At 39.3% G+C, this 18,602-nt stretch overlaps 1 protein-coding gene across 2 annotated transcripts in view; it reads left to right on the forward strand.

The window, feature by feature from the left end:
- The first annotated feature begins 1,684 nt into the window (after positions 1 to 1,684).
- Positions 1,685 to 18,602, forward strand: part of LOC111569875 (desmoplakin) — a 36,439-nt gene continuing 19,521 nt past the window's right edge. For both annotated transcript variants that reach the window (XM_023272296.3, XM_023272297.3), the window contains exons 1-14: positions 1,685 to 2,052; positions 5,257 to 5,350; positions 6,063 to 6,178; positions 6,313 to 6,463; positions 7,910 to 8,035; positions 9,804 to 9,863; positions 9,961 to 10,128; positions 10,446 to 10,550; positions 10,654 to 10,749; positions 12,443 to 12,568; positions 12,969 to 13,121; positions 15,355 to 15,509; positions 15,623 to 15,749; positions 17,193 to 17,379. In XM_023272296.3, the coding sequence (XP_023128064.2) occupies positions 1,784 to 2,052; positions 5,257 to 5,350; positions 6,063 to 6,178; positions 6,313 to 6,463; positions 7,910 to 8,035; positions 9,804 to 9,863; positions 9,961 to 10,128; positions 10,446 to 10,550; positions 10,654 to 10,749; positions 12,443 to 12,568; positions 12,969 to 13,121; positions 15,355 to 15,509; positions 15,623 to 15,749; positions 17,193 to 17,379 (1,933 nt within the window). In that variant the 5' untranslated portion in view covers positions 1,685 to 1,783. The remainder of the gene's footprint in view (positions 2,053 to 5,256; positions 5,351 to 6,062; positions 6,179 to 6,312; positions 6,464 to 7,909; positions 8,036 to 9,803; positions 9,864 to 9,960; positions 10,129 to 10,445; positions 10,551 to 10,653; positions 10,750 to 12,442; positions 12,569 to 12,968; positions 13,122 to 15,354; positions 15,510 to 15,622; positions 15,750 to 17,192; positions 17,380 to 18,602) is intronic.

The raw sequence follows: 18,602 nt of genomic DNA on the forward strand, positions 1-18,602 counted from the left end.
TGAAAAGAAGATGAGTCCGCAGACATGCTGACCCCTCTGTGAGGCTGTACCTGGCAGCAGAAGCACTTTGGTAAATGTAAAATGCATCAGGATGCTAACACAGACATAGTAGCAACACTAGCATGCTCATGTTTAGTACAGGTTTACCAACATACATTTGCTAATTAGTGCTAAACACAGAGCACAGCTGAGGTGAATGGTTCGGCAGGTGGAAAAACTGGACAGGTTAGCTGGACAAACAGCAATCCATCCAGTGCTTCAGATATTTCCTTTTGGACCAAAGTCTCACTCATTGAACTATTAGTGTGGCTAAAAATAATAGGGGACAGCTCCTCTGGTTGTAAAAAGAAGAGTGAATGTACAGAAGACTGTGAGAAATTGAACGTACTTCTCACTTGGTCTGTTACCTCAGTAACTATTTTCCTCATGAGTTTATGGTCTCAGTTTTAAATCTCCTTCCATATAACATGATGTTACTTTTGTGAATTATGGCCCTAGTTAGATTACAATGGATAATAAAGCAGGGTATGTTTTAGGGTGGGGCTACCTTGTGATGGAGAGGTTACTATCAGTGTGAGTACTTGCCTCATTTTCTCAGCCAGATCCACACCATGCTATACTTCCGGTTTCAAAAGAGTAAGGGAGTGATGGCCGGATTCCAAACTCTGGTCTTCAAAACATTAGTCCACAAACCAATGGGTGACGTTATACATGTATCTCTTCTATGCAGTCTGCCCTCAAAACACAAGCAGCCATGTAGCATTTGGTCAGATCAAATACATTTAAAATGCATTTATCTGAACTGTGCATACATTTGTATTGGTTGGCATCAGACACACTCAACACCAGCAAACCAAATAAGTGGGAAATGTCTGAATAATGATATAAGCGGTCCTTTGGACAAACCAGGGGATTTTGAGCATGTGTGATAAGTGTTACTGTCACTCAAAAGTAGCTGTCAAACTTGTTTTTCCTGTGAGCACCACCCATTGGCTGCAGGCAAGTGTTTAAGCAGAGTCAGCATGTGAGAGTGAGTTTATTGCAGTGGAGGAGGCAGAAAAACTGTGGATATCAAGGGTGTATAAAAGTAAAGTCCTAAAAAGACCTGGGGAGAAGGCAAAGAGTGAGATGCACCTTAGAGGAGGCTTTATTTGAAATTTCCAATCATACAACCCCTGATCAGGTGGAAGCATAATCTGTCCTTACAACTGTGATGTAACAGAGATTCTGCTCACTGTACATGTAACAAAATCTCTTTGGGAAACCATATTTTTCATAATTTCAATGCTGAATGTATTTTATGTGGTTATCTTATTGCATTTTTTTATATCTAGAATGATCACTGCATATATTGCAGCTATTCTGGCAAAATAAAGTATTTTCTACCTCTAGCTGCGATGTCATGAATATTTTTTTCCCTCAAAATTGCCCTCACTTTCTAAAATCCTTCTCAGTCAGCGACACGTCCTTACTTTACGCAGTATTACTAGCTTTCCAAAATATCCTCCCCCTCCTGAAAGTCAAACTAGTCCCCATGAAGACTGAAGTAAAACAGTTGCCACGTCTGCCTCCAGCAAAGTTTGGATGGGAGTGGCACACAGTGAACTACTTTTTGGCACAGAGGTGGGGTGGAAGCGGAGAGGTGTGGTCGCCAGCCTCCAAAAACAGGCCTCTCCTGCCTTCTGTTGCAGTCTGCCCCAGAGGGACCGGGCAGGCAGGTGGACGGAGACGGCGCTGATCGTGAGTTGAGCAGAGCGGCTGAGGCTGCCGCGTCCCGGTCAGTATGAGCATGTACGGGTCCCAGCAGGGCCTGAACATGGGCCGGAGGGTCAGCTCCAAAGGCGATCTGGCTGGCGGGGGGAGCTACCATTACGCACGGAGCGAAGTGGTGCACGGCGGTGGTAATGGATACGATCCCTACATGGACGGATACAAAACCTACACTTTCTCCAAGTCCACTGGAATGGGAGGCGGCATGGGAAGTGGAACCATGAGCGGAGTGATGAGCCAAATGGCCAGCGGTATGGAAGGAGGGACGATGACCAGAATGAGGTGTGAATTCAGTCTTAATTTTATTTTATGAGTGTTTTGCCACCTGTTGCGCGTTTTGTTGCGCTCATTGGAGGGAGGACGCATGAGTCCATCAAATATTTATCCAGCCTCTCGGTGTCTGTTTCACCTCCTGCAAACCCCGAACACACTCAGCAAGCCAGAAAAGTTCCAACACTTGATTTGCCAAGTAAATGCATGTTCATGTATTGCAGATCATGTTTAGAGGGGGTGCTTTTGCTCTGCAGCTTTCATTGCACTGATCTGTGTTTGTTTAGAGTTTAATGTCTCAATGCTTCATTAAATTATTCTCTCCAATCTTCTTATAAATTGCTGACAAGCTGCAGGTATTTTGTAATGAAGTTAGAACTGAACTAGCGTGCATACATAATGTGTTTGCTGAAGGAGTGCCCCCATTACCTGACCCTTAAATTACACAACTGGTCATACACACTGATAATGGAACAAACCTGCTCTGTGAGGAATGTTTTAATGATGACTTATAGCCACTGAGTGTTGCATCTTTTTGGAATTATAAATCAGCTTCTTCTGTGCATAGCAACTTGCCTCCCTGGGGAGAAATGTGATTTATGGTCCACACTGAACTGATCAGCTCTCTCTGCTGCAACAGCTTAATACTCATCCAGAAACATCCATGTCAGTTTCAGACCTGCCACAATATGCCACTGTGGCGCTTTAGGAAAGAGAAGAGAATAAGGTGATGCCAAGATGTTTGATATGAAGACTGCTTTTCATGTACGATAATTAGGTTGATGCTGGAAAGAGTCAAGAAAACAATGTAGTTTGGGGGTCCAGTCATTTTAAATCACGGACTTTCTAATGTTTACTGTTAGAGCGAAACTGAGAAAAGGTAAACCTGTTGTTGAGGTTTTCATAACAAAAGCCTTGCATTTGTTTTTGGTGAGTTAAACTGATACAGTTTGCTGGGGCACATACGGATTGTTGAGAGTAAAAAGCAATCTAATCTTGATATATTTGCTGATATTTTTGATGTATATGTGAAGATTTATAGCTATTTGTTAAACTGGTCTGCAGCTTCACTGCACGCCCCCGTCTGCTCACCTGTGACGTGTTTTCTGTTATGTGTGCTGCTGGCAGTGCTGAGTGTTGTATAAAATGGAGCTAGAGCTGCTTTTCTAGACCAACTATGAGATGACACCTTTTCTAAACTATCCTAAACATCATTTGCTGCATTGTTTGTGTTTAAAAGCTTCTCATATTGCTACGCATTGGATAACGTACACTACCATACCAGAGTTTGGGGTCACCCAGGTCATTTCATGTTTTCCATGAAAACTCACACTTTTATTCATGTGCTAACATAACTGCACAAGAGCCTTCTAATCATCAATTAGCCTTTCAACACCATTAGCTAACACAATGTAGCATTAGAACACAGGAGTGATGGTTACTGGAAATGTTCCTCTGTACTCCTATGGAGATATTCCATTAAAAATCAGCCATTTCCAGCTAGAATAGTCATTTACCAAATTAACAATGTCTAGACTGGATTTCTGATTCATTTAATGTCATCTTCATTGAAAAAAAAAATTCTTTCAAAAATAAGGACATTTGTAAGTGACCTTAAACTTTTGAACAGTAGTGTATGTGCTGATAGAAATATATCCATGACAGGCCAATATTGATTGTGCCGACCAATATATTGGTGGGACTTTGCTACTTAGCACTTACCAAAATTATACAGATAGAATATCTGAGCCAGTATATGGGTTGATATAAGTTGATGGCAGATATGAGTAGGTTTTGTTAGATAGATTGTTATTAGAACATATGTTGCCTGAGAAGTTACCTGCAGGTCAGAAATGTCGAGGATTTGCTTGACGCTGGTCAGAAACAGTGTCCCCATCATATATCGTTGTTCCAACAGAGATCATTTATATATTGGTGTCACTCTGACTGGTTCATGCTGCAGCACAATGTTGGTGATCCTCTTGCTACATAATAAGGGGAAGAAGCCATTTTCATGGAATTCATTAGAGGATGTTAGTTTTTAACAGATTTATCTGAAAAACCTGGGCATCAATGTAATGTTCTCTTGTAAATGTTACTACTGTAGATCATAATGATTAATTTCAGATTATTGTGTCCTGCATTAATTGCACAACCCCACATGTGCTGCCTGTAAATGATGTCATAAATAACAAATATTCATAAATATATATCATATCAAATACATGAGAATATAGTGTGTGCATTTGCACAGGATTCTATTGTGTTCAAAATTAATAATAAATCAGTCAATATGAAACGCTGTCCATAAGAGAATCCCTCATTTACTCATTAAGCAAAGGCAAATGAAAGTTTTACCAGAAATCAGTTTAAATCCAGAGTTACTTGCCTTTTTTCACATCAAATTCAATTTACTTTTAGTTAAAAACAAAACAAAAAAATCTGGGAAGTTCTCAATCTATTGTGCCAGTGGGCTTTTATTATCAATAACTGCATCCCTTTGCAAGGAAATATCTAAGAAATGTGCAGTTTTATCAGGGCCAGTTCTAGTCTGCTCTGTGGGCTGGTACAGATAATATGTGGGCAAAGTCGATGGCTGGTAGTTCAAAGCAGGAGAAGCTGATTAGTTTCCCAAAGGTTTCTGTTTTGAGGTTAAATGCTGGCATCTCCTCCTTTTTTCTGAGATTACTGTTTTTGCATGATCCCTGACAAAAAAAAAGATAAATACAAACTTAGATAATGTTAGAATACTAATTTGTTCTGATTCAAGTGTGAGATTTTTCATGAGTAGTGAAACTCTGCAGGGTCTGTGCAGCAGGTGACTTTGGAGGCGGGGTTTATCCTGCCCACCCAATCAAACAGTAGAAGAGATCCTTTGTGTGTAGTTCCTTGTGCTATTTTAGCTAATTTAGGTTTTTCGTCATTGATTGAATAATAATAATAATATTTATAACAAGGCCAAAGAATTGATTGTCAAAATAATTGGCGATTAATTTAACAGTGGACAATTAATCAATTGAAGGTTGTAGCTCTGGTCACAGGAGGTTACAGGTGGATCTTGGTTCATTTTAAAAGGGTCACACAGAACAAAAATTGGGAACCACTGGTCTGAACAATGATATGTTGGTGGATATGCCTCTAATGCAAATAATGCTGCTGAAGACAATAATGGAAATGATCTTTGTGGTGATGAGCTGACTTTGCTGCCCCCTGCAGTGGCTCGGCCTTCGGTGCCATCAACCAGAGAGCTGAGGCCCTGCAGAGCCAGTGCAACGAGTACCTGAAGAAAGCCGATTATGCCATGCAGGCTGTGAGTCATGTTTCATTTTGTCTTGCTAGTTGCCAACTCTTTTCCTCCAGCAGTACAGATAAAAACTGGTCTGATTCAGAACTCATTCAATTCATTTTTTTTATTTCCAAAGAAAAATATTGCAGCTCTGTTGGCAAAAAGATGGAGAAAAAAATGACAGGAATGCTGTGTGGTTGTAAACTGAGTAACTGGATGAATATGCCTTTTATGTTTGTGTCAGAACATGTAATCGAAACCAGGCATATCATGAAAAGTTTTTTTTAATGTTTTCTGCTAGATCTGCTGATCTCTGTGAACACTTACTTTACAACACACACTCATTTAGTGTTCAGCACCTTTTGTGAAGTATTTTTTCTGTAGCTTGAATGTTGTGGGTGTGTGATTTATTAGTCTGTTGACTTGTATCATGAGTTCTCTATGTTTCAGTTGCAGAATTACATTTGTGAAACACCCAGTGTCACAACCATGTCATCCTTTCCAACATCACAAAGCTGTCCTCTTACATAGTTTTACTTAAGAGGATTTTATCTGGGTTTTGACATTTTTGCCACCGCAATACAAAGTGAAAATACAACATTTACTAAAACAGTAAAGGACAAAAGATGTTTGCATCTATGTCATGCTTTAGTTGGGGTTCATTCTCAGTTGTTTTTTTTTTTTTTTGGATAGTAGCCTTGTACACCTGTCTGATTATTGTGCTTCTTTCTTGCAGGGCAGCGGGGATACAGAGTACTACATGGGGAAGGCCAAGGATGCCATCGAAAAGCTGAAATACTGTGCGATGGACCTGAGGCAAATGGGACAGCCCAATGACAATGTAATCAGGAGGTAATGACGGCTACCTCTGACTTTTCTGTTTCTCACTTCCTCTTCTGATTCTCTATTTGTTTAATTTATCTGCAAGCAAAATGATACACAGAAAACTCATGAAAACTGTATATCTGATTCCTCTCAATCTCTAGCTTGGAGATCTGTAAAGACCGGCTGAAAGGGGCCCACATGGCCATGACCAGCTCCATGCAGAGGAGGAGAAGCACCAGGGGGAGCTCTGGAGGATGGGAGGACCCTGGAAGGAGCTTCCATGATGCTATGGCCTGGATTGGACAGCACAAGGCATTTATACGCACGCACACACACACACACACACACACACACACACACACACACACACACACACACACACACACACACACACACACACACACACACACACACACACACACACACACACACACACACACACATAGCTACATGCCTAACTCTGACCTCTATAACTATGCTTACGCGTCAGGAAGGGGCTTCAAAATATTTTCAGTTCCTTTACAGGAATCAGGGTCAAAATGAAGTCCTCCTGTTGATTTTGTAAAATTTCTTCATGGTTGTTTTTTCATTGTCTCATCCAGAAATTCAGCAGTAAAACAGCTTTTTAACAGGTCAGCTAATTTACCCAAATCTTTGCAGTGCTTTAGACGGTGTGACAATGCAGAAAACAAAGGGTTGAAGGAACGTTTGGTTCTTTTGAAAATGCCACGGCAGCTCACGTGGTAGAGTCTGTACCTATCAAGACTAAGTCGTGACCGCACCAGCCCTGCTTTGATGTTATTTCTTTGTTTGAAAGATCTGTATGATCTAGATTTTGGTGGTGGATGTCCATTTTGTTAACCTTTCAATTATACATTGTTCCTTCATTCAATATTTCGACATATTAGGTTCAGTTTCAAATATCTTAACAATGTTTCAGATTTCCTGGTGAGTCATTAAATCTTCCTTAAGAGTATCTGTCAGTATGATATCATATTTAAATTATTTTTTATTGATTAATTCGGTCTTATATTCATTTAGCATCAGACAGTCTGAGATACATGCTATTAAAACACTGGATACAAACAGTGAAAACATAGACATAATTAAAAGGATGATGTGAAGATGGTAGCTTGATGCCTCAAGAAGATCTACTCACACAAGCAGTTCTTTTAAAGATTAAAGACTGGGATCATTCATACTCAAAGGCTAGGTCATGTGTCAGCTTATGAAAGAGGAAGCAGAATGAAAGGACAAAAATGCCACTGTGTGAGTCTATATGTCAGTACTATGTAGATGGGAGTCTCAGTAAGGTGAGGAAGCTTTCAGTCAATGCTAAAACAGAGCTTGAACAGAGTTTAGAGATAAAAGCCTTCTACTGCTGTGTGTTGTTGCAGACACACTGGATATGGTGATTGAATGCCTGTCATGTTAATAAAAATATAAGAGGGTTTTGTTTTGAACCTGATGCTAAATCATTTTTTAAAGATACATTCCAGAGATGTTTGACCGAAGTGGTTCATAAATTCACAAAAGAATTACCCTCCTAAGTCGTTTCTCTGCCACCACCTGCTGGTGACATTCAGTGTACATCTGTTAGGAAAACACTTCACACTAACTATCTGTGCTGATAGCTGTGGGGCAGTTGTTCGAGATGCTTTGCCTCCGGTCTCAGAAGGTCTTAGCAGCACCATTGTGTTTACTTCAGTTTTGCTGTGAGCTCCTGCCTCCTGATTCTGTAACATTTCTGTATTGCAGCGTCTGATTGAAACAGCTCTCTGGGGAGACGATCCTGCAGCCATTGAGCAGCAGCTCACCAACCACCAGAGGTTTCACACCTCCATCCAGAGGAGCCCTGAGATGGACCGAGCCAGAGACGAGCTGGTGGGTTCAGTCTGCAGTGGGCTAGCAGCCACGTTATTGTTGCTGTGGGATGAAACAATGTTCACAGTCATTTTAGCTGCTGGTTTGTTGTATTTTAATTCAGTTCTCATAAAAAACGTTTCATTAGATGAGGTTTGTAAGGTAGAAAAATGGTGTAAATCTCATTCTTTACTCTTCAGTATTAACAAAGCAAAAGAGTTCATTTTTAATCACATAGGCCCAGTAACATGTCTATTACCAGTCTGGTAGCTGGAAGCTGGTAATAATTTCAGATGTCTGGTAATATGCCCTGACAAAAAACTGAGCCTCATATACAGAGATGACTCTATCTGTCAGAAAGCTCATCAGAGATTATTTCTTATCAGGAAAGTAAGAGGCTTTGGAGTTTCTAAAAATGCTTTGGAAATATAAGCCTGATTGAGAGGATCCTGGTGTTTAAAGACCCCTCCAGTGAAAATCAGTTTTGTTTTTTTTTTACCTTGTTAACATGTCAGTGTGGTGTTTTTATAGGCTGGTAGACACATTCAGAGCAAAATAAGCAGTCAGTGACAATAAGTGCTTTAGTAGAAGGCAGCTGGAGCGCTATGTTTTTTCCTGTTTTTTCAGCTTTCGTCCATAACTGACTGGTAGGGAGTCCCAGGTATTTATTCCATGACCCATGGCCTGGTATGAACCCATGGGTGCGTTCCAGTACCTATACTAACACAGCATACAGTATGGCAGATAAATATTTAGTGTGTTCCAATACATAGTATGCCAACTGCATTGTGCCAAAACTACAAGGATGTTCTACTACATCCAGTCAGATTTTGTAGTAATCAAGCCAGCACACTTTTCCGACCCACAATCCTCTGCACCATTACTTTATATATGTTACAGTGTCTCCCGAGTTTCTAAATTAAATTAAGCTGGAGTGAGCACATAGAAAGGTCACAGCTCATTTTGCATTGCAGCTGAAAGTTTCTGGTGAAATATTATGACAAAGTAGTATGTTCCAAGTGTATACATACTGCATGACACACTGCGTACTTTGTAAGGGTAGTTGTAGTACATATTAAAGTAAAACAACAAAGTATGTGATCTGGAACTCAACCCAAAACTTGCATACCATGAAGTACGAATGGTGGAGAAACTATATGGGGAGGGATCTAAAGACTGTGTTATAAGTACCTGATAAGTGATGATGCAGACCCCTCCTCTGTTTAGAAATGCTTGTTTCACAACTTAACAAGAGGTGAAATAGCTTAAAGAACCAAAAAGAGACAGCTGCCTTTTACTAAAACACATCAACACCATGACATTTCCACTTTGAAGTGCAGTGGCCAAAAACACAGGTTTATACATAACAATCCAAAGGAGTCGATCCTGTCAGCTTGAAGTGTGCAGCCTTTTATAGAATCATTCCCCATCAGAGTTAGTTTGCCTTTTAAAACAAAAGGATATCTCAACAGAAGGTGACAGACTCTGACAGACTCTGACTTGCAATCTAAAGTATGAGACAGTAGCTCCAAAAAGACATTTCATACCTGCTTGTCTTTTGGCTATTTTATTTCACTGTTATTTTTAAATTAGCTTTTATTAGCTTTCACAATTTAAAAAACAAAAATCTCAAAAGCGTATTTCTGAAATTGTTTTCCTGTCTTGATTTGTGTTGATTTTTGCTGATTTAGCAGCTTGCTATCTGTAAAACACCTTGAATTGCACAATGCTATACAGACAGTGCCTTACAAACTAAGTGTGATTAACTCAATAATTTTCTTCCCTTTAGGCTAAGAAAGGAGACAAAGGAAGTCTTCACGCTCTGGAACAGGAATGGGACAGTCTACAGGTGAAAAAAAACTAAGTGTTCCTCACTGCCTGTGTTGTCTATTTTTTTGGTAAATTGCCAGTCTTGTATTTAAAGTTACTCTCTTCTCCCTTGCTAGCAAATGTCGTTCGGTCGGACCCAGCAGCTGCAAGACCTCATGTACCTCATTCAGGAAATATCCAGAGAGATTATGTGGGTGAATGACAGGGAGGAAGAGGAGCTGATGTTTGACTGGGGAGACAAGAACGTCGACCAGTACATCCCCAAGAAGCAGGAGAGCTATTCGGTTAGTAAAATACAAAATCGCTGGGAGTTGGTAGAGAATTGGGTTCATTTGCAGAAATCCACGTGTTGATTTCAGTTTTAAAGAGCTTCAACTATAGTCGATTAACATTCTTGGCAATCCCGTGAGCCTAAATGGCGCTAATGTCTTTTATGAAGTTAATCTGCATCTCATAAGGGAGCAATCATCTGTGGTAGATTAGATTTTGGCAGCTGCAGTCAGTTATCCACTTAGAGCACAGCCACAGAGGTTTTCCTTCAGCTGCATGCGGATGTTTTTCTGTTTCCCCTGTGATTACTAAACCTCTTCTTATATAACAGAAACTGATGAGTGCCCTGGAGGATAAAGAGATGGAACTGAATAAACTGAAAGCCAAAGTGGATAACGTCCTGAAGAACAACCACCCGGCTGCAGACAAGATTGAGGTTTGGACGGATCAGATCACTTGGAGGAATATGAGATGAACTCCCAGTAGAACCTTCAATAGTTTCATTATCTCACATTTTTTGCATTTGTGCATTTTTCCAGGCTTACAAGGACACCTTACAGACTCAGTGGAGTTGGCTCCTTCAAATTACAAAATGCATTGATGTCCATCTGAAGGAGAACGGAGCTTACAGCCAGGTAAAATAAAGCTGTTTCAATATGCAGTTTATAAGCAGCATGACCGTGTGTGATCTGAAAGCAGTCACTCATAAAACACACAAACACACAGAGAATTATAAAGGCCTTCCATCTGCGACTAAAATAGTTTGAAAGAATATGAAGCAAAATCTAATTTGAGTTGCATATTTATATTGCAACATAAATAGCCAAATATTAAGCTGATATGAACCGAGTTATGCAGTGAAGATGTCAGAAAAGTAGACGTTTTAATGAATAAGACTGCACAGACACCATGAACATCAAATTATTTAACAGTTTTCATTTTTGGTTCTATTTGGGAGGGAGGTTCTAAGTGGGAGGAACAACAATATATTATTTATTCAGCATGTTAAGGGAAAGTAATGTAAGTACAGGTAGCAGAGATGTTGCTCTTCTTTTTTTCTTTCTGTTTTAGCATTGCAGCTTAAATACAGCACTGTGCATTGAACTTGTCTGGGTTTGGTGTCAGTTGAACTGGGTGTGAGCTACAGTACCTGGAGACAAACCTCTGTCAACGATTTGGCAACACGATGGCATATGCAGTCAGAGTGCAGCATGTATGTTAATGATTTTAAAAGCATTCATTTATGTCATAGACATCCTGTATTTGTACTCGAATGTCAAATATGGCCTGAAAATTTTAATGATTTTAATGTGAAGACAGGAATTCTGAAATGGAAAATATGTAGGAGCCATGAATGCCAGACACAACTTAAAATAAATTCTAGTTTTGCTATGTGTCTACTGCGTGTTAAATAAGCAACTGTTTGCTAAATGTTCACCATTTCTCCTGTAAAAGTTAGTAATATGTCAGTGTTGTACTTATAGCTCACCACTCTCCTCCGAAGAGGGCAAAAAAGCACTGCTTTAATTGAAGACAAGGAAACGTGATGTGATTAATCAGTCACAGTCACCTGTCAATCTGAATCAGACAGCTCCTGACACCTCTCATTTGATTAAATTAGGTTATCCTGTGGTGTCTAAACAGATTGTAAGTAATATTAATACATGGATAAACCAATTTGTTTAGACTGACAGAGTCTTCCTCAGGGTGCTACGTTTAACTTTTCTTATGCAGTCGTTTGAAGTTACTTGACGTGAATTCTGCCACTTGGGAAAACCACCTACAAGACCTGAAAAAAATACAAGTACAAACATCTACCACAGTGACCTAATACTTAAAAAAAGCTCCAAAATGCAACAAAAGTACAGTAGGACTGTACCACTAGTTCATAATATCGACTGTTCGCAAAATGCTTATCCATCCATCCATTATCTATACAGTGTTTAATCCTCATTAGGGTCATGGGGGGCTGGAGTCTGTCCCAGGGTTAGGGTTAGGTTTAGGCTTAACCCTGACTTAGGGTGAAGGCAGGGGACACCCTGGACAGGTCATCAGTCTATCACAGGGCCACATAGAGACAAACAATCACATTCACATTCAAACTTATGGACAATTTAGAATCACCGATTACTTGAGCATGTTTTGGGACTGTAGGAGGAAGCCGGAGTACCTGGAGAAAACCCATGCATGTACAGTTAGAACATGCTTCAGTCCACACAGAAAAATCCCACGCCGGCATGTGAACCGCACTGAGAGGTCATGTGCTGAATACTTCATAATGTGTTCTATTTTTCCAAATGCTTATGCAGAATTATGTATTTTTAATAGTTCTTCAAGGAAGCAAATGACACATACAGCGCTCTGCAAAAGGAACACGAGACGGTTCGTAAGAATTACCCCTGTGACAAGAGCACTTCTCTGGAGAACCTGCTGGAGCTCCTCAGAGGCCTGGAGGTATGACAGCTTCTTACAACAATAACAGAGCAGCATATGTGACCTCTGAGGCCTTTATCATAAGACTTTAGACTTTTAGTACAGCAAAACTAAGTTGATTAGACAACGCACCTTTATTTTTCATTATATATATTCTATGCAGAATAGGCAGGGAAATGTTAAATCCCAGGCACCAGAAGAAAGTTCACACAAGGTCGTTTAGGAGCAGGACCTTTAAGAGTTTATTCTGCAGGACTGCATTTACTTGCAAAGGGACAATAATCCTACAAAAATAGTTCTATGCATCTCACTGATTACTCAAAGAAAGTGAAACTGTGGCTGTTCATAAGTTAGTAGTTACAGTTTAGTAATGTAATTTTTATTCCTGATCTATAAAAGTTTTTGTTATCATTATTTTCAGAGGGAAAAGGAGAAGATTATGGAAAACAAGAGGCAGGTGCAACATCTGGTCAACAGGTCAAAGAGCATCGTGAGACTGAAACCCAGAAACCCTGAGGAGAAGAGCAACCACAGCGTCATCGTCAAGGCTCTGTGTGACTTCAAACAAGACCAGGTCAGTTTTCTCATGATCATGTCACAGTCTCACACACACAGCATGACATGTTCAGTATGTTTAACGCTTAGATGCTCCAGTGATTGGACCCTACACTCTTCTATAAGTGGGTCAAAAATGACCGGTTTAAGAATCAATGAGTTTTTATACTATTTTTGTCCTTTTGGTTCAGAATAATCATTTGTATTATTGTTTGTATTATATTTTTATCCACACAAGAACAATTCCATGTTTGAAATATGTTAATTTTTCACTTTGTAACAGATTTTGAACATTTTAATAACTGAAAACGTCACGGTACAGGGGGAAATTCGAGCCCAAAGTGAAAGCACACAGAGCAGTCTGGAGGCAGATCACAAATTAAACAGGTTTTTATTACAAATAAGACCAAGTAAGGTCAAAAACTCTCAACGGGTGAGGGAGGGGGAAAGGCAGGCTCCCGGGGATTGGCAGTCGGGGGGCACACGCCGGTGCCCATGGCACCCACAGGGCAGCGGCGGCCAGAAGTGATGCCAGGTCCTCTTTGGGGAGCGGGGCTGGGTCGACTGGTGCAGGCAGGGGGTCCACATCCTCTCACCTCGAGGACGGCAGGGGTGCCAGTCCTCACCCAGGAGGACTATCGGGGAAGGTCCACTTCCTCACACCAGGAGGATGGCAAGGGGTAAAAGGCAGGCTGCTCCAGCAGTTCAGGGCTGAGACACGCACCGTAGTCTTTGTGTGACTCAGGCAGTAGAATCCCACACCAAATGGTGTGGGGAGACAGTCTTTAGGTGGTGATGGGGATGAGTTGCAGGTGTTCATTCCTGCAGCTGCTATCCCTCTGCACTGATCACCCACAGCGCACAGAGAGGTGGTAGAAATAAGCAGGCAGAGGAGTGGCTGGCCGGAAGGGGGCGGGGCTAGGCTGAGGCCATGACAGAAAAAGAAAAATATTACACAGAACAGCAACAGAAGAATGTCAACATCCATTTTGTTGACATTTTTCCACTCTTTTCCTCTAACTGCTGCTGCTCTCTGTCCCTCGAAGTTTGTGTACTTCATTACCTCTTGTATGATGTTAGCAGTGATAAAGAGTTTTGGGTAGTAATACAAATATTACAGTTTCTTTAAAAATGTAAAAAATAACTTAAAAATTTTAATAGAATGATATCGAAAACATGTTTTTTGAGTAATACCTGGAATATTAAATGATAAAAACTTTTCATTACAAAGATATTGCAAGAAAACGACTTCACTGGGTCATTTGTGACCACTTATACATCTAAGGGTTAAGCCAGCTGCTTACATTATTATCTATTTACATTCAAGTAAGGCGTAGGATTGGGTGCTGAAGCCTGGTATTAGATAGGCCCCAGGGTTAAATTATTAAGACTACAGGGTCAGTAAGCTCCAGTGTTATCAGTTTAGCTGTATCTACTGGAGAAACTACAAAACTAGATTCCCTATTTATCACTGCTACATAAACGCATGTTTGTCTAATTCCAATATCCAGTCATAGTTCATCAAATACAGATGGAGAAATGCACAGTTTTCACTTCCAAGCTCAAAGTTTATATCTTGTTTCCCCAGATATGTTTTGTGTGTTAGAGTCCTCACACAAAGTTAAATAAATTTCATAAACAAGCTTTGATGATTTAAAGTGACCACTAGTCAGCTGATGGTTGAGCCATGGGTGTGTTCATTAATTCTACCTGAAATGGTCAGAGCTTCATCTGAACTGTTCAGAAATTGTATTTCAGAGTGCTCAGAGTAGGGCAGATTTAGTGATTTGTGGGCTGCAGACAAACTGGATGTGCCTTTCTCTTACTAAATGTTGGAACTGACAGTGGTAGAGGAAGTACTCAAAACTTTTTTTCTAAATAAAACTGTACATCACAGTTAATATAGAGTCAAAGAAAAAGTTCTGCATTCAATTTTCTAATTAAAAGTAACCAATGAAATATAGGAAATTAAAAAAAGTTTATTCTTTTCTGAGTTTGTTTATTGTTTTTTTTACTTGAAAAGTAACTGTAGCTAATAAGAGCACCGTCTCAGTATCGGCTCAATAAGCACTATAGGTAGCAGTAGTAGCAATGGTAAAATCTTAAAAAACACATACACATATTCCTGAGTAGGAATCAGTCTAAAGAAAATCTATTGTTTTCCTATGAGTACAAGTCATGAGTTGAAATATGGCGATACTGAATTCAAGACCAGTTTTGTGTTTAAGATAACTTTTCATTGGGCTCCACAGAAAGTGATCTGTAAGGACAACGAGGCCATCCTGAAGGACAACAGTCAGCGGAGTAAGTGGCAGGTTACCGGCCCCGGAGGACTGGATATGTTGGTGCCCTCTGTGTGCCTGATTGTACCACCTCCTAATCCACTCAGCATCAGCCTCGCCAACAAGTAAGACACACTGTCACTTTGTTTTGGCACTCAGTAACGATTGAATAAGTCTGTGGTGAAGGACAAATTAAATTCATGTGTTAAAATTTTGCCTGTGTTTGTGTTGTTTGAAGGAACGAGCAGTACTATGAGGCCATCCTCTCAATCTGGAACCAGCTGTACATCAACGTTAAGAGTCTCATCGCCTGGCAGTACTGTCTGCTGGACATCAGACGCATCAACTCTCTTACCATCAACATGGTAAGGAGGAATAAATCTCTCTGTTGTCTCTCATGAATATGTTTATTCACATATTTTGGATGATAATGAGAATTTCATTTTTATCATGCAAAACAAACAGGATAAAAAAGAAAAGTACACAACATGCAGTATGTGAGCCCTTCAAGGAAAGACCAGAAAATAAAACCTGGAGATAATATAGCAGCAAACGAGTCGAATAAACCAGGAAATCGAAATTCTGAGAGATTGCCAAGAGTTAGATGAAAATATCTGCTGAATAAATATGATGCTAATGCCACCTGTTGAGTAGCCTATCTTAGCATAAAGACAGTAAACAAGTGGATAACAAACAAGATAGTAAGTATGTGATTAACAAGATTTACAGTTTGAACTACCTGCTTTTCTATTTTCAGCAGCTGCAGTTTACTACAGTGTATAGGCATGAAAGTCACAGACAAATTATTAACCTTTCCTTGTATATCTAATGCATTCAATACAGTACGCCTTGACAAAAGACCAAAGCCAGCAGCATTTGTGGTGTACTGTACTGTAGGTGTACATTATATACCCTACTGTTCAAAAGTTTGGAATCACTTAGAAAGCAGTTTTATTTTTCAATGAAGACAACATTAAATGAATCATAGATCCAGTCTAGACATTGTTAATGTGGGAAATGACTATTCGAGCCGGAAACAACTGATTTTTAATGGAATATCTCCATAGGGGTACAGAGGAACATTTCCAGCAATCATCACTCCTGTGTTCTAATGCTACATTGTGTTAGCTAATGGTGTTGAAAGGCTAATTGATGATTAGAAAACCCTTGCGCAGTTATTTTAGCACATGAATAAAAGTGTGAGTTTTCGTGGAAATTGTGAAGTTGTCTGGGTGACCCCAAACTTTTGAACGGTAGTGTATGTGTGTAGAAATCACAATACATACAATGATGGCTTACAGTATACAACAGCTAAGAGGGAGATGCCATTAAAAGGACCGGCATTACAAATAAATTCACCTGACAAATTTACTGAGCAGTATGAGGAGGAGGAGGAGGACAGGTGTTCACAGAGATAAAACCGCACAGAAAGATGCTAATAAGCATGTTGGTCAGAGAAAAGGACCTCTGTTGTGTCCAGATGCCAACAAAGCAGCAGAGATTCAGAGAGCTGCATATCTCTCAAGCCTCTAAATAGACATTTACCTTTTCTGGGTTACATCCTGCCCTAAACTTAAGCCATCACTTTCACTGTATCAATTCTCCACTTTGCTACTTGTATGAAACTGAAGTTTCTAATAATAAAAAATAATGTAAAAACCTATCCAGCAAAATGGAAGTTTTCCTACAGCTGTCTCATTGTTGTCTGATGGTTATAAAGTGCATTTGCTTTCCTTTCACTTATGATCAAGATTTTTTTTCTGGTTGTTTATATCTAAATCATATATAATGTTTGTGTGTGTCTTCAGTTGGCCAAGATGCGTCCTGAGGAGTACCGACAAATTATCAAGAGCCTCGAGACTCACTATGAGGAGTTCAAACTGAGCAGCCACGGCTCCCAGATGTTCGCTGATGAGGACAAGAGGAGCATTGAGAACCAGTTCACTGGAGCCCAGGCCCACTATGACCAGCTGGTGGTGCAGCTGCCTACTTATGGTCAGTATTTGTGGAAATCATCAGATAGAAATCAAGCTGTATAGTATACATATACACTTAAACACACACTTTCCATTTATTTTGTGTAACTTTATTTAGTGTTATGTTTATAATTAGTAATATTCAATAATAATAAACAATATTTAAATTACATTATGAATATATACTCTACCATTCAAAAGCTTGTGGTCACTTAGAAATGTCCTTATTTTTGAAAGAAAAGCATTTTTTTTTTAATGAAGTTAACATTAAATGAATCAGAAATACAGTCTAGACATTGTTAATGTGGTAAATAACTATTCTAGCTGGAAGTGGCTGATTTTTAATAGAATATCTACATAGAGGTACAGAGGAACATTTCCAGCAACCATCACTCCTGTGTTCTAATGCTACATTGTGTTAGCTAATGGTGTTGAAAGGCTAATTGATGATTAGAAAACCCTTGTGCAATTATGTTAGCACATGAATACAAGTGTGAGTTTTCATGGAAAGCATGAAATTGTGTGGGTGACCCCAAACTTTTGAACGGTAGTGTATCTTTATGATATATGTCATATGACTGAATTTCTCTAATAGTGAATCAATTTAGTGTTCCTTTATCTTCGCTTAACAAATCAATGCTACAATTTGATCAAAGCAATGACATCTCAGCACAAGAGGATGATGTTCCTAAAAAAGGCAGAATTTTAGTTATTTTAAGTATATATATTTTTTTAGTTTGTTTCATAACTTGACTGATGACACTGAGTTTTTCCTGATTAATATTACAGATGTTCAGGCCTGATGTTTAATCATTTTGTTAGATTCATAGAGACAGACATCACCTTTATTGTCATGGGATCTGGGTTAATTCAAATGTATTTAAATGAAAACAATCTACATTTACATTTGGTAATCACTCTCTGTACTACCACCATTGCTACTTATATTTAAATATATAATATTTTGAACAGAAACTTATAGTGTACATCTGGATAAAGTTGAAAAAAATCTAAATTATAAAAAAAGACTTATATTACACTGTTTGGTAGTTCTTAAAAAAATCTTGATCTAATTCCAAAAGCTAACTTCAAAATTGTGCTAGAAACCCACTCTATGATCTGAACATAATGTAATTATTTGCACAAAAATACTAATACCTTCCATGTTGTAAACAAAAACAAAAAACACCCATGATATTGTTTTAATGTGTAAGAGTACAGCAAATCATATTCTGTCCACAT

Source organism: Amphiprion ocellaris, chromosome 2 (assembly GCF_022539595.1).
Source record: "Amphiprion ocellaris isolate individual 3 ecotype Okinawa chromosome 2, ASM2253959v1, whole genome shotgun sequence".
In the NCBI taxonomy this organism is placed as follows: domain Eukaryota; kingdom Metazoa; phylum Chordata; class Actinopteri; family Pomacentridae; genus Amphiprion; species Amphiprion ocellaris.